The following is a 16,260-nucleotide window of genomic DNA, read 5'->3' as shown; positions in this document are numbered from 1 at the left end:
TAGACAATTCACGTTTGCAGTTTGAAGAACACCTGCTTGCTTCTGATGATTTCCTTTAGCTAACCAATGAGTGTTTGCGTAATATCACACATCCAATTACACTAGTTTTCACTAGATGTGGATGGAGCCAATGATCTGCATTGGATGACACCTCTGTTTTTAACATAAAGTATTCATGAAAAAGTACTTCTATGTTCCTCTTGTATATCTGCTTCTGTCTTCTTGAACCCCAGTCGACCTCTACAGAAGGCCGCTCACACTGATCCTGGCTCTGCTGGAGGTTTCTTCCTGTTAAACTCAGCATATGGCTCAAATTGCTGAACAGTCAAATGCAAGCAAATGCCTACTGTCACTCATTCAAGAGGAGTGAATCTTGCAAAGTCAATGATTCGATGCAGTCTGACAGGTTTTATTAGATCTAAAACCTTCAACCAATCTATTTATATGGCTTGACTGAACTGTCTCTAGAAAGAGTTAAGATTTTGTGTTGTGGATTGGAGCTACATAAATAAACTAAATGAATGATATATCTATGAACTAATATTTAAAATAACTGTACATTGGATAAAAACTGAATTCAACCACGTTTGTGCATACAGTTCAGTTTAAGCAAACATGTCCAATACAGGGGATATAATAACATATATCAAAGTAGTTGTAATGTTTCAAGTTTTAAAAGAGATATGAATAGTGCTGATTAATAAAATGCGTGAACATTAATATAATTTGGAGATCTCTGTTATATCCCAGGTGAGATAGATAGACAAAACAGATTTGAACGTTTTTCAGCATCTCCTTTCCTTTTTTTTTTTTTTTTTTTTTTTTTTTTTTTTTTTTTTGAAGTGCTTATGCCTATTTAAGGTAATAGATTAATAAGAAAATTGTCAAGGTATAAAAAAATAGCATAGTAGAGCTGTTGGATCAACATAGCAGCCTTAACTGGGTAAAAGGCTTTGGGGTATTAACATCTTTTTAAACTGAAGCCTGTTTAGCGCCATCTACTGGTTAAAACAGGGCTGACAATAACAGACCCCACTCCCCACCCATAATTTAAGAGTTAAATTTAAATGTATCTACAGATTTTTATGAAAAGCTAAATCCATTTAGTCTTAGTTTTAAACAACAGAATAATGAATGATTCTGCAATGGTGTAACGACAAAACAATAGGCCCGTAAGCAACATTATCCAGGTGGGCCCCATACGAAGTACAACACCATTTGTTGGGGTATAAATGAGGTCCGGTCATACAGTTTGGTATTAGTACATATTCAACTTCTTGCTTGACAAGAATTCTAAGTTAAAATGTAAATTCACTCAAGATCTTTTAGCTGAAGTTAGTTATTTGTTAAATGGTATAAAGCAACAAAAAATAAGTATTCAATTCACATGGGTTCCAGCACAGGAATTGTAGATAATAAAAAAAGTAGATAAGTTGGCTAAATAAGCAGTTAAAGCAAGAGAAATCGAATATGATGTCCCATTAAGTAGAGCAGAAATAAAAGTAATTCTTAAAGATAAAATAAATAATAAATGGCAGGAGAGATGGAATTTTTTATTTACATAAAATACAGAAGGAGGTAATCATAAGAAATCATAGTTTAATGAATAGGAGAGAGGCAGTATGGATAAACAGGTTGAGGATTGGGCATACTAGTTTAAAAAGTGGTTTTAAAATTATAGGGAAACATCCATCAGGTGATTGTTCTTATTGTGGGGAAACAGAAGGAGTAGAACATGTGTTGATTTATTGTAGAAAATATATAAATAAGAGGAAATAACTGGAAAGGGTAATGGGGAGTTCAGTAAATATGGTTAATTTATTAGTGAAGCATTGATCACATGATGTAGTTCAAGCACTTATTAAGTATTTAAAAGACACAAAGTTAGATGAGAGCATTTAGTATTCATGTGTGTGTGAGTGTATTTCATTTAGTTTATTTTTGTAGATTTAAAGATATATAGGATTTTTTTTTCTGAATTACATCTCCGTCCAGATGATGGCGGTAATACACATAGTCTGTAAAGTGCCATAAAACACCATAGAAGAAGAATAATTCTAGCATTAGATGGGTTTGAAGGAATTTTTCGCACCATTAAATCTGCAAAGAAACGTTCTAGTCCATAGTTGAGCAGGGGTCCTACCAGGTGTCATTGACAGGGCTCCAAACATATCAGGGCCCCTAAGCAACTGAAGTCCCTGCTTACCGTTATTTATGCCATTGTTAGGATGTGTAACATATTATTACTGTTGTTGGTGTTAGTGCTCTGTGATTGGTCGGACCGGACCAGTGCTCTGTGATTGGTCGGACCGGACCAGCACCCACCCCCTCCGCTGACCACTCCCCATCCGTGTATTTTTCCACGTGACTCCTCTGCTCAACGCTCCTGCAAAGTTAAAAACAGACTTTGTTTATCTTGTAGGCCGTTTGCTGAAATCCTATCCGACCAGTAAGCTTGCCCTACTTCCCTGTCGACTTTATTTTCACCTTCTGACACTTTGCTCCTTCACTCCCCGCTAAGACCTCTTAAAGGGACGGTGGACTTTAAAAGAAAATAGGAAAAAAAACACGCTTTAATCATCGCAGGTTTTCTCCACTTATCTCAGTCTGTTTGGACAGTTCTTTAAATAAACCAGTGCAGGACTGCAGTATTCATCCAGGGGGATCTCCTGCCGCTGATTGCAGCCCAGCACCGTGACTGCGAGGAGGGTTTTTAACCGAGCACTTGAAGAGCACCATGGCGACCCAAGTGGACGGTTGGTCCTCAGCACCGCAAGCCGACGGTGAGTACGTGAGCTTCGCGTTTTGCGGTGGGTTACGCGTGGGCTGCTAACAAGAGAAATCGTGGAGCGACGTGGTTTAAAAAAATGCATGACGGGGCCTGGAGACGTGGTTTGAAGGGTGCATTGTGTGCATGCATGGGATGGGCTGCAGCGCCAGCCATGCTCCACCATGTGCCCTTGTTGAAAACATACTCACACGTTTACGCACCACGGACCTATTGCACTAGCTGCCTTTTGGAGCAAATATACGGTATAAAATAATAAAAAGAAATGGCTTTTAATCGTTTATTTTATTCGTCAGCAGCGTCGTTTGACTCGTCTCGCATTTAACCCTTTCACGGTTTTTGATTGGACGAGGCCACTTCCGCTTTGCACTAGAGATTTGCACACTCAGGTTTCCTTTGCGTTTCCATTTTAACTCGTAGTTCTGATTCCACGCGTGCAAACCCTCAGAACTCGTGCCTTTCTTTTTAGACTCTGGATTTTGTTTTGCTTTAATGACCACCATCTTGTCCCACTCCACTCCTAATGCATTTATTAACGCGCTGCAGACACTGCACATTGACGTCGTTTAATTAATTAATTAATTATTTTGTATTTAGTCAACATGACACCTTTTATTACATTATTTGAAAATGAAAAATATAAAAAAATACTACTTATCATCATTATTTAAATGAAGCAAATGTTTTTTATGTATTCCTTTTTGTTTAATAAGTCTTAAACATAGTGGATCCATGCGCCTTTCATGTCAAATAATGACGTCAGCCACAACAAGAAGCACAAGGAGATTTACGTAATCTGTGATGCCATGTATTTAGATTGCATAATGAAATGTACATTGGTTGGGCTGTCATATGGGAAGCTTTACATTTGCAGTAGCATGCAAAATAAAATATAGAAAAAGGTTTAGCATAGATATGTATTGTTCTACCCTTTACTTTACAGCTTACAGCTCTACATAAAATATCATTCAAGGAATGCTTTCAAGGGGGGAGAAGCAGGGGCGGAGCTAGATAGGGGGGCCCGGGGTGGCCATGGCCACCCTTAGCCAATCATTGGCCAGCCCTATCATTTTTCCCCTCTAATACAGACGGTGGCAGCAGTAATACTCTCAAGTGGAATATTCATAACATTAACATTTTTCATATATTAACAATTATTTGACAATAAAAACACTTAATTATGTGCATTAAATTCTAACCATTATAGATAAGTACAGAAGTCATGCTCTTTCCATAGCTAGATTTTATGTTTCATGGGGTAAAGGGAACATTATGTGTCTCTGCAAGTCATCTAGTAGTCTTCAGTGAAATCATAAATAAATATTTTAATAAAAAACATATTAAATAATCAATATGCCGCTATTAGTAATTGTAAATATCAATTTTATCCAGAATGATTGTTGATGAAAGTAGGTAAGTAAAGACAATGGAAAAGATGTTCGCCCCAGAACTCAAACCTGAAAGGGTTTTATCCACTATGCCTTTTATCTAGGAAGCACGGATGTTTAAATATATGCGTCTATTTGTTAGCAAAGGTTGTAGGAAAGTATAGTTTTTCTTTATCTAGAAAATATGGATGTTTTGCACGTTAATTCTCCTGTTGGAAGAGTGTAGATTGGCCCTAAGGTTCTGGTGCCATCCCTCAGTGTACATTGGTTATTGCTTGGCCACTCTAATAAACATTTTCTGGCTACGCCTTTGGGGAGCAGTTTTGTTTTGTTTTTTAGTTTGATTAAATGCATAGGACACAGAAAGCATGTTGAACCCGAGGATGGTGAAATGTGGTGTCCAAACTTGAATGCTCTTTCTGGACAAATCCAGTTGATGATGCTTTCTGGGTTGTGGTGGAATGCACTGCCAAACAGTCTATTATCTTTGACGGGAGGGAGGTTGTTGCTCCATACAATTCAGGACAGGCTGGACATCCAGTTCACACAGCAGGGGGTCAAACTAATCAGACCTTAAAGACGGTTGTTAAGAATAATTGTTTTTAACATTACACACAATGGCTACAGTTAATATGAAGGAGGGAAGAAATGATGCCTCTCTTCCACCCATTCACACACCAACTGACAGCAAATCCCTGTGATATTGTTGTAGTAACACCCCAAAAGGTGTGACTAAACATAGGCCTTGACAAGGTTCTAATTGTCTGATAAACGTGAGTAATAGTGCCATGATTTCACTAATAGTGAACCGAAAAAAAAAAAAAAAAAAACGCATCTAAAACTGGATCTGCATGCAGTTATTAGCTGGTTTCAATTGGCTCTACCTTCTGAAGCTCTTTCATTTATCCTGTTGAGTTTTTTCCGGAGGAATTAAATGAATACGAAGGATAAAACCCTGATGAGCAGGGAGAGCAACTTCACATACACCACAGTACACGAGGTGTTAAAAGTCGATGAAGACTGGATTAACACAGAGAGGAGAGAAAGAAATGGGGAGCAATGAATGTGTGGATTTATTTCAAGAACCTTTGTATTTTTGACAAGAGAATTTTATAAACAATTTACTTGCATGTCTACTGCTGGTATGTCCAACCCATGATGGATGCTGCTTTATATGGAGATAGTGCTTTATACTTTTCCCTACTTACTTGGTTTATGTGTCAGTTTTTTTCATTTGATAGCTGTTTAAAATAAACAAAAATTGTGCTCCAAATTTTCCTCCCACTGATGTTGCTGAGAGAGAATACAACAGCATAGACTGTGCTGTGTGGGCTAGGCATGATATGGCTACCAAGTAAAAGGATCTATCTATGCCTCCTTAAAGGAACACACTGGACAGTAATACTTTATTATCAAGACTTAAATAACGTTTAATTTACTGCTATAGTATCCCGTGTCATTTGTGCACCACTTTTAGGACATTTTCTTAGTCCTTTCTGCACCAAGATGACTGCAGGATCCTGATGGTTTATGTTTTGTCTGGTAAAATTCTGCCTTAAATACCTGCTTCCATCTATGGGGACCGTCATGCAGCTGCTTGAATAAATGCACCCGCTTCATGAAGGAAACTTTCTTAAATGTCAAATCTGATAGCGTTATGCCGATTGAGTTCATTCCTCAAAGGCCTTTGTTAAACCCTATCTCCTTTTTTTTTTTTTTAAGCCATGAGTTACTCATCCATTAAATGCACAGTTGTTCACCCTGTCTGTTTCCATTAAACCCCACAGGTATAATGCTTGACAAACCCATCCATCAACTGTCATGTCTCAGAGTATGCTTGAGAAAGTTGCTGGCTGATTATTTCCATTCCAAAACTGAACAAGCCAAGAAACTTGTGTCTTAATTGTCTGCTCTGCTCTAATCCTTCAACCTGCACACATTTTCCCCCTCCTTTTTTTTTGTTGCTCTCCTGCAAAGTCACCCAAGAAGCTGAGTTGGATAATTTCCTGAGATGAAGAGGCAAGCCTTGACATTAGAAGAGAACATTGTCCCTAGCCTGGTAGCTTGTGTGGTCTTTCCCCAGATTTCAGCTGTTTACACTTAAATGTTGCCTGTTTTTATCAAAAGCTGTATTTAGGAAAAGAAATATCACTGCTTCCTTTCATTAACTAAAATGACAGTTAAACTGCAAAGAGTATCCACGCCCTTCAACCTACGTCCAATAGATAGTGCAGACAGGCTGCTATCCTTTCCTCCTTTATCTCTTAGAGGTTTTAGGTTTTTTTCCCGCACAGTTTGTTTGTGCAACTTAAACTGATCTCAATATTATGTCCCACTGTCCATGTAGTTATTACAAATAACAAAACCAATAAATTGAAAAATGTCTTTGGGCTAAATGAAAATTAGGTTGATTACTGATTATATTGTAAAAAATTATACATTTCTGTAGATTTTTTTTCCTTTCAGCTGCTTCCATATTCAGGGGGTCGCCACAGGAAGTCATTATGGCCTCCTAACAGGGAAAGTTTAACGTCTGGGGCCCTTCTTGGCACAACCAGGATTCAAATGTGGTAGCCCTGTTTTTCTTTTAGTAATACAGTTACTATAATATTTCTAATTTTTACCAAAGTCTTTGATTTTTTTAGACTCAATTTGCCTGTAATTTTGTCCTTTTTACTCTTCCCAGATGTAAACTCTTAACCCTAATCTAAAAGCCTTCTTTTAGTGCTATGTTGGCTGCATGGGTATGGTTAAGTATTTTTTTATTTTTTAACAGCCACTATGTATATTTAGAGCCTTAAGAACCGTCCCCATGTGAGTCATGTGAAACCTGTGCCCTACTGACTTCCTTCTCATTCATAAACACTCCTACTCCATGTATGCCTTAAACCCAAACAGTTCAGCTGATTTGCAAGGCTGTGGTGTCTTCAGTCCTGCACCTGAGAGGGTGTTTAAACCGGTGAATTTCAGATCAAAGTGATTGAAGATCTTTGTGCTAGTTTTGGTTTTATCTTACAGGCCTGCTGCAGTTTCAGCCAGAGCGTCTGTTTGGTTGTGCAGCCCTCAGCAGTTATGGTCAAGCTCTGTTATCAAGCTCTGACTGTGTTTTGTTTTGTTCTGCTTCATCTTGGCAAACTGATTTGGGCTTTCATACAACCTCCTGCTTTTTTTTTTAACTTCCAGTTGACTTCAGAAGTGATTTGGCATGTAGCCATTGGTTAGTTCTTAATTTACGGCCTTGCTGGGACCTGTGGCCTATATTATGGAAGGAGGAACAGGAGACGGAGATGACACGTGGTCGACTGTTTACAGATTTTTGAAGGCTGCGGGTGTGGCTTTTTGCTCTTATTAAAGCAGGTAAAGTTAGGGAAATGGTCTGGTTTAGATACACAAACTCTGTTTTTATCGTTATTTTAAATAAAACTTTTTAATCCAAGAATGATGGTAGGAAGTTACAATTTTAGGACTTAGTAGGGTGAAATATTTCTTTCTGTTTAGAGCAAAACCACCCAAGCCAGATAATCTACCAGTAGATTTAGTGACATATTGTGCTTTTTTAGAAATATTCACTGTCCTTAAACTATTACTAAAGTATTGTTTCTCATTAAATCTACAAACTTCAATGTATTTTATCAGGATTTTACTAGATAGGCTGACATGGATTTACACGATTGTGACGTAAAAATGTATGACTTGCGAGTTTATTTAAATAAAAATCTTTCCACTGCTGCATTCTAGAGAATGAGATGTTTGGAGTTCTTTGAAAATTTGTTCAAGCCTCATCAGATTAGATGGAGGTTATCCAATGTAACAAACATTTGATTTTCTAGTGTTGTACAAGATTCTCAGTTGAATTTAGGTTTGAACTTTGACTAGGCCATTCTAAGTAGTGCTGCAACTAACGATTATTTTGCTAATCTATTAATCTGTCGATTATTTTTTTCTGTTGATCAATTAATATTCTGATAGCTAAATCCTTCCTTAAAGAAGATTTTTAAGAAATTAAACCAGAAGAAACTACCGGTAAAAGGTTTCCACTTGCAGTTCTGGATAGACCATATTGATGGATACAAAGGTTATTTTCATCTTAAATGCAACGTTTTTATGTATTGTTTTTACAATTTGGATATAGTTACTGCTCTAACTGGGTTGCTCTGTCATCTAAAGGCATGTTTTAGAGTGTCTATACTCCAGATAACGATGAATCGGTTACTAAATTGGTTGACGATTATTTAGATAATCAATTAATCAGATTAATTGTTTCAGCCCTAATTCTAACCTTTGAATTTTTGTTGATCTAAATCCTTCTATTGTAGCTTTTGCTCCATGCGTAGAGTATATCTTGTTGGAGGATGACCCTCAGCCACATTCTCAAATCTTTTTTTTGTTTTGGCATCTAACAGGTTTTCTTACAGAAGCATGTATCTTCTAAAAGAAGATTTCATGATAGGGGAATGTCAAAACCATAGCATCCTGTGCTTTGCACAGAGTTAGGTTTTGGTCTTATTAGATCAGGGCACCTTCCTCGGCATGTCGGCTGTGCTCCCACTCAAATGTTGAACGATAAATTGGTCTTATGGCTGTCTTGTATCATTGGCTTTCTTCCTACCATCATTTTATTAAGTCCACATTTGTTGGCATGACAAATTGTTCTGCCTCAGCCGTGGTCTTCTGCAGCTTCTCCAGAGATGTTGAAAATACTTCTGCAAAGCAGTGTTAAAAGATTATTTACTCTGATATAGATGTTCTACCTGAAAGAATCCTCTTATAATGTATAGCAGGCCAATACAGTTTATTATTTGAAGCAATGTTTTAGATAATGGCCTCTAAGAGACGGTGTGAGTCTTTTGTGAAGAAAAAAAGAGGAAAAGTTAAAAGAGAATTGCTTTGTTGTTGTTGCTTTTTATATAGAAATCCAATTATTATACTAATGAAATCCAATGTTGCTTTTCTAAAACTGGCCAGCTCCAATGCATAACAGGCCAAAGCAAGAACCATTCAGAGGATCGATCCTCTAAAGTAGTTCCCCTTCGCCTGCAATCTGCCGTTAGAATGATTTAGGTTTTAATTACACCCTCGGATCTGCTTGTTCCTGCCTTGCCTCGTTGCTGCTTTCCTCGTCATGGGATCAAACTTGCATCCACCCATGCCATATGTAGTCAGGTCCACTGTTTGAAAAAAAAAAAAAAAATCTGGTGTCAGCATTTCTCCAGCATGTGCTCGGTTTACTCCCTCCCTCCCTTTCCTGGCTGCAGCTGCCCTCCCTGCGCTATTCTATACACTTTAAACGGATAACTAAATATAGGATTTCACCAACACAGGAATAGTATTAGACATGAGTTTAGGGGTAAGTTTTGCTTTGTTTTTTTTTGTTTTTTTTACTGCTTATTGAGTGTTTGAGTAATGCTTAATATTAATCTGTGAAGGCAATCACAGATTACAAATTTATTTTAAGGGCTAATATAAGTAGTAAACATGCAAACATACCCAAAGCTCAAGGTAGTAATAACAATTATCAGAAATGGCTTATGTCAGCCTATTTGGCATAACAATACCAATAAAAAAGTTTTGTAACTAACTGAGAAATGAAAGCGTAGAACTTTTGGCTAAAGAAAAGAAGCTGTCAGTCTTTGGTTTTATCCTCGCCAGTAAATCCAGTTTCTGTTTGCACACCAAGCAACACCAATCCTTCTACATACACGGCTTCACGCAAAGGTCAATGGTAGCGGTGGCTGAAAGAATGCAGGGCTTGGGAAGGCCAGAGCAGCAGTTGGGATAAAGCAGATGGTTTTTGGGTGGGTGTGTTGGTTGGGGGCAGTCAAAGCAATAAATATAATTCTGTATGTGAATACAGAAATCTTTTTTTAGATTATTTTTTGAGGCTAAAGTGGCCTTCATTACACATTGTGACACATTGATCAAAGGTCTGCATGGCTGGTATGTGGGTCATGCGCTCTACCTACACACCGCAGCAGAACCCCAGAATACATAAATCCTTAACCAACAACAGAAAAGTTGAACAGTTTCTGAGCAATTAAAATCATGGTTGTAAAAATGGATTAGAACATTTTGCTTATTCATTAGAAATGTCCTGCAGAATAACAACATGACCAGTTTTGTGATACCCATTTCCCACTAGCAAAAGAAAACCTGTTTAACAACCAACCAGGTTTTAATGGAAGTGGGAACGATTCACTGACCGAATCGCCTTCAAAAGGCTCAGCTCTGATTGGCATACAGTAGGAACATCAACCCACCAATTTACGTCATGTATAGCTGGAGACCTTAGCCCTACATGGTCACACTCGCAACACTATTAAGAGTGGAAGTTGTTTCTGACTGATGAACACTTGGATTTTACCTAATTTCAATATGTGAGGTATCAAATGATCTGGTCAGGACATCTAAGAAGTTCTCTTAAAGTGTTTTCTGCAACATGTTGAGAGAGAACAAGACTTTTACCTGATACCAGGAAGGCTGAACAAACCACAGCTCTCTGTGTTCGGTCCTTTTTTGACTTGCTTGTTTTCTGAAATGTGCACAAAGATGCTACTGTTTCAATGATAACTGAACAGTAATCAGCAGTACAATATACTAAAGCCTGTTTGTTTCAAAGTGATTACACCCTGCTGTTTAGAGACTGCTCTTACCCACGGATAGGACATTACCACCTGTGCTGCTAGTATAAACAATCCCCTTTCGAAGTTGGAATAGTAGAGAACAGTGCATTGAACTCTGTATATTGGTTCTCTAAAAGAAATATGTGTGGCTACCATCAGTTTCTGCAATTCAAAGATTTACAAAGAGCACCGGAAAAATGCCACAAAATTCTGCTTTAGTCTGTTGTATTTGTCTCTCGATCTATTTTTCAAAATTGCTGGTTTCTGACCACAGAGGCAGTTGCTGTGGACCACCAGGCCGAGGCCAGAGGAACCTACAGTGATGACGATGATGGACTGGATGAGGCGGAGGTCAACGGCAACTGGACACCCCAAGAGAAAGCACTCCATGAGGCTCGCCTCAAAGCAAAGGCCAAGCGCCGCCTGCGCAGGTCCTCCTCCCGCAACTCGCAGAGCGAGTCAATCTCCGAATCGGGTGAGACGCCGGGAGGGGACCCACACGCCGTGAAGGGCAAAGTCCACAACAACGACCGCAGGTCGAGGACAGGCAAAGGCAGAGGCCTGCCAAAGAAAGGTAGGCATGACTTTGGATCTTCTGTTGGATTTATTCCTGAAGGTGTTTGTTGATCCAGGTCATGCCTCATATACAAAAACCTAGATAAGCTGGAACTAATATAACTTCTTTCCATTGTCAAAGGAAACTACTAGAGAAAATCCCAGGTTGTGTCTAAGAGCTTCCTTTAAGGTCTTTCCTGTCCTGTTGTGTTCAGGTGGGGCTGGCGGTAAAGGAGTTTGGGGCGCTCCTGGAATGGTTTATGAAGCTGAGGAGCCGGATGTACGAGACCCCAACTACGATGAAGCTGCTCAGGTCAGTTGGTCTCAAAGGGTCATTGGAATAACCAGACATGAAGCATTTTTAATATCTTAGAATTACCTATGTTTTTATGTCGGATGTTTTTTTTTTATCTTCTATAGTGCCATTGAAAGACATGAAATTTTCAGCATTAAACATTTAAGTATTATATTTGATGAAGCATATTCGAACCTAGTATTTACTAAATAGCTCAGTTGTTCTTGTGAAATTGATTTTACTTTTTTATTCACATATATACATGTAGATATGGACTATTTTTCTCTTAAGCCCAAGTCTGAAGTCTGTTCTAGATAATTAAACTGCATGAATTGGGCTTTTTGTGATTTGGGAATCATCTCAGCAGTGTACTAGTGTGGAATAGAAATTAAGTAGAGCAGCTAACTGGTTTTCATACTTGTGGGACATGTAAATGGATTTATCAATTTACCTGAAAGAGTTTTATTCTTTGACAACAGGATGTTTGTTCTAGTTTGACCCAATTGCATATTTCTACAGATAAGATTGGTTTTGCATACAGGTATGGGCTGGGCATCCAAAATATGAGGAAAAATTAGGACCAGCTGCATCCCTAGTCGGTTCATATTCAAACAGAATTAAATCTAACAGATAACAGGTTTTTTCAAGTAAAACAATCCAACATTCCTTACCAAAACCCCCCAGTTAGGCTTGAAGGAGTCCTTCCAACGCCACATTACCAATCTGATGATGAGGAAGTGCTGTGACTATTAAGATCTTTCTTACACTACGAAGCGTTGGGATATTGAAAAGTTTCTGACATGATAAAGGCCATTTTTTCACAAAAACATAGCTGATACCTCTAAGGCATAGCCCATAGACTATGTTTTTAATATATGAGTGGGTCTTATTACCGGAGATGCATCGATCTGGTGCATGGATCGAATTTCTGCTCCGATATTGACCAATTATATTACCGGATATCAGTAATTTTATATTTGAAATCAGGTGAGTGAGTTGCCACCACACAGAATGGTAGAGAGTTTCAACTTGCACGCAGATCCATGCATGTGAGTAGAAGTACTTTTCCACACATGGGTTTTAGCAAAGTCCTGCATAAATGGACTCTGGAGAAGCATAATAAAAAAACTGTAAAACCTTAAATTAAGCGTCTACAAGCTTGTGGTTTGTGTAAAGGAAAATCAAAATAAAGCCTCGATTGCAATATTTCTTAAAAATAATCACAGATTAGAGTTTTGTCAAAATCGTTCAGCCCTAGTTTATTAATTCATTAGCTGAATTGTGTCGGCCCGATCGATCTGCCCAGGCGGAAAAAACTGGATTGGTGCATCTCTATTTATTACCAAAAGCCTTTTCTCAGTCTTCCTCATGTGGACAGGATTAGCATTAATTTGTAGTGCGCTCTCTCTTAGAGCTGAATATTGAATTATTGTAGACCTTGTTTGTAATTTTTGTTTTAAATAAAGCTAAATCTACATTGAGTGATCATGCTCATTTTCTCCCTGTGTGACCATCCGGGGAGAGATCAGGCATAACGCAGCATGTGATTTGGCAAAAGCTCATTACACCAAGGCGACTGGCTCGATTGTTTAATCCAGATGGTGGCGTCCCATCACAATCAACCCTGCTTTCAATCTTTAACCCTGTTTATCATGTGAATGCGGGATGTGATGCTGAACGCTTGACGGGTTTTTCTCCCTGCTTCGATCACATGAATGCATTCCGTGGTGGGAACTGAGCTTCTGTCTGTCAGAAAGGAGGGGGTAAAAGCCTGATAACGGTCTTTGGGAATGGCTCACAGGAGCTGATGTGATTTGGCCTTGATGGGTGCACAGTGTCGGTACAAATATGTGGAGTGTCGAAAAGGAGCAGGGACTGGGTGGTACAGAAAAATAAATGGGGATGCAGGCAGTGGGTATGGCCTTTGAGTCAGGCTGTGTAGTAGATCATACAGGGTCATAGTGTGTATGGGAAAATGTCAGTGAGGGGAAATATTATTCAGCACTGATGTGGAAACTAAGACAGTCTTTAAAGAAGAGGAATATAAAATGTAGTTCTTTATTGGTTTATGCATTTTTTTTATGTTACGATCCCAAACTTAATTGTATTTTATCACCTCTGCAATGTTTTCATTGCTGGTGGTTTGTCCCTTTTGTGGTCTGTTTTTCGAAATAACTACAAAAGTTATGGGTGGATTCTGCTAAAATCTGGTGCATATTGTGACTGGCAACAAGTGATTCCTTTTTGCTGATGATCCAGATCACCATCTGTATCCAGGAATTAAAAAAAAAAAATAATAAAATAATAATATTCTGTGAATACAGGTATAAACTGAGGGTGGAAGTCACAATATGGCGGGGGGAAAAGAGCTACTCGGCAGAGAGCCGCGCTCTCCCTGCTTTTCTAGTAGATGCTGCAATATAAAGCAAAAAGTGCAAAGTATTCTTTAACCTCCAAACCCTGTCGTGCTTGGGGCTGAAACCTTTTCCAATTTTTATAGATTCTTGATCAGGTTAAGGTCTGCTTTTTTAATTACCATCCTGTTGTACCGCTGGATGTTTGTTTATGGTTCAATCCAACGAGAACAACTGAAAACAGCAGTTCTCACATCTTGCCACAGGTTTGATTAAAATCTATACTTTGACTAGGCCATTCTAAAAACAATCTGTTTGGATGGAAACCTGCCTGTTGTATCTCTGGCAGGACGAACCTCTGCCTGAGCCTTAATAGCTGAAGCTTATATGCTTTTTTAGTGTTTATTTATCCCATTAGGTGGGTTTGCTTAGGAAATCATGAGAAATTTTACTTCCACATCAGTTAGATGATTTTATGTTGCTCCTTTACCTGGAATCTCAATAAAATCCATTGAAGTCTGTGATTATGATGTGGGCCAACTTGCAGTGGTGTGAATACATCGGCTGTTTACTGTAACCGTAAAGCCACTTGGAGCATATTTGTGTACATTTTGGGATAATTTGTAATCCATTGTTTTTTATGTGTTTTACCACAGGGTGACACTGTTTATGAAACAGTTGTGCCAGAGGTAGAAGAGAAGGAACTAGAAAAAATGGTAAACCCAATAGTACTGGAGTACTTTGAACATGGAGACACAAAAGAGGTTGAGGTAAGGATCTCAGAAGGCTTCCTTTTATGCACAAATACATTGGTTATGCAGAAATGAGTGGGTTTAGAGAGCATTAGCATTGTCTATTTGTGCATATAAGTGAGTTTTAGATCCAGACTCATGTTCAATCTTGTGCCCCTTCTAGGCGTTGCTAAAGGAGCTCAACCTGGGCCAGCATAAGTACGAGTTTACCTCCGTGGCCGTGTCCCTGTCCCTGGAAGGCAAGGCCAGTCACAGGGAGCTGACCTCCCGTCTGCTCTCCGATCTGTCTGGGAAGATGCTCACACAAGAAGACATCGCCCATGCTTTCGATAAGATGCTGAAAGAGCTGCCAGACCTCATTCTGGACACACCAGAGGCCCCTCAGGTAGAGCTGATATACTGAAGCCAGAACTTTGGATCCATTCTCTGTGGTGTTTGCTTAGAAGGGAGGAGAGGCAAAGCAGGGCGTAAGGCACTTAAAAGATTAGAGATCAACACAGGCGTTTAACATTAGCTTTTTTTCTTTTCCTCTCTGTTTTATGGATTGGCTTCTCCTAGTCTGCTGGCTTCTTTTGTTTTTACTTAATCTGTTTTGATCTGTTTGTTGAATGCTTAAATCATGATCAACTAAAAGAAATTTTAAAAAGTGAGAAGTTTTTCTTAAAAGGCCATATGTACACTCCCACACAACTTCAAAAAATCAGAAATTTTCTGTAAGTTACATGTGCATGGTGCTACGTTGTGTTTTATCCCTCATATTGTACAGCATTTTGTTACGCTTGTCTTAGAAAGGTGCTCTATAAATAAAACATACTTCCTTACATGCGTTAAAGAAAGCCAGGCAAGTACTTAAAGTAACTCATACTTGACATTAAATTTATTGAATTCCATGTACTGCATTTTTCAGACTATAGAGCGCACCTCGCTATAAGCCGCACCCACTAAATGTTTTGAAAAAACTGGAAATGTACATATATAAGCTGCAACGGGCTATAAACCGCTGATATCTATTGAACCATCTTCCACCAAACCAGTAGGGAGAGCTCTACATAAAGACTCTAGCCTGGGGAAGCAGAAGAAGGCCAGCTTCCGTTAGTTTGTTGGTCGCAGAGAGAGTTGCAGTCTAAGTTTTGCATTTGCAGAATAAAATTTTTTTTTTACACCTGTTCACATTTTAAGTACAAGTACACAAAATCTGTCCTACAAGCTGAACATTAAAAACCTCTTACATTCTCAGTTTTGCTCCAAATGGTCCAGAACTATTGTTGCAAAACTAATTGTGCTTTGTAACTTTGGTGTAATTGTAGATTTTTTTTTAATTTGCCAAAATTACAAAAGAAAAAATTACACCTCTTCAAATTCTTAAGTACACAAACTGTGTTCTGTGAGTTGCACATAAAAATGTCTTCCATTCTGTTTTGCTACAGCTGATCTAAATTCAAACACGTGTATTAGAATCTTCACAAAGATATATATATATATATATATATATATATATATATATATAT

General features: G+C 38.4%; 1 protein-coding gene across 1 annotated transcript in view; it reads left to right on the top strand.

The window, feature by feature from the left end:
- Window positions 1–2,370: 2,370 nt before the first annotated feature.
- LOC107091139 (programmed cell death protein 4-like) overlaps window positions 2,371–16,260 on the top strand; it is a 21,622-nt gene continuing 7,732 nt past the window's right edge. The window contains exons 1-5 of the mRNA XM_015384902.1: window positions 2,371–2,783; window positions 11,071–11,370; window positions 11,567–11,664; window positions 14,657–14,770; window positions 14,916–15,137. Coding sequence (XP_015240388.1) covers window positions 2,738–2,783; window positions 11,071–11,370; window positions 11,567–11,664; window positions 14,657–14,770; window positions 14,916–15,137 — 780 coding nt within the window. The 5' untranslated portion in view covers window positions 2,371–2,737. The remainder of the gene's footprint in view (window positions 2,784–11,070; window positions 11,371–11,566; window positions 11,665–14,656; window positions 14,771–14,915; window positions 15,138–16,260) is intronic.

Source organism: Cyprinodon variegatus, unplaced genomic scaffold, assembly GCF_000732505.1.
Source record: "Cyprinodon variegatus isolate N-32 unplaced genomic scaffold, C_variegatus-1.0 Scaffold326, whole genome shotgun sequence".
Lineage (NCBI taxonomy): Eukaryota > Metazoa > Chordata > Actinopteri > Cyprinodontiformes > Cyprinodontidae > Cyprinodon > Cyprinodon variegatus.
This window is presented reverse-complemented; position numbering and strand designations above follow the sequence as displayed.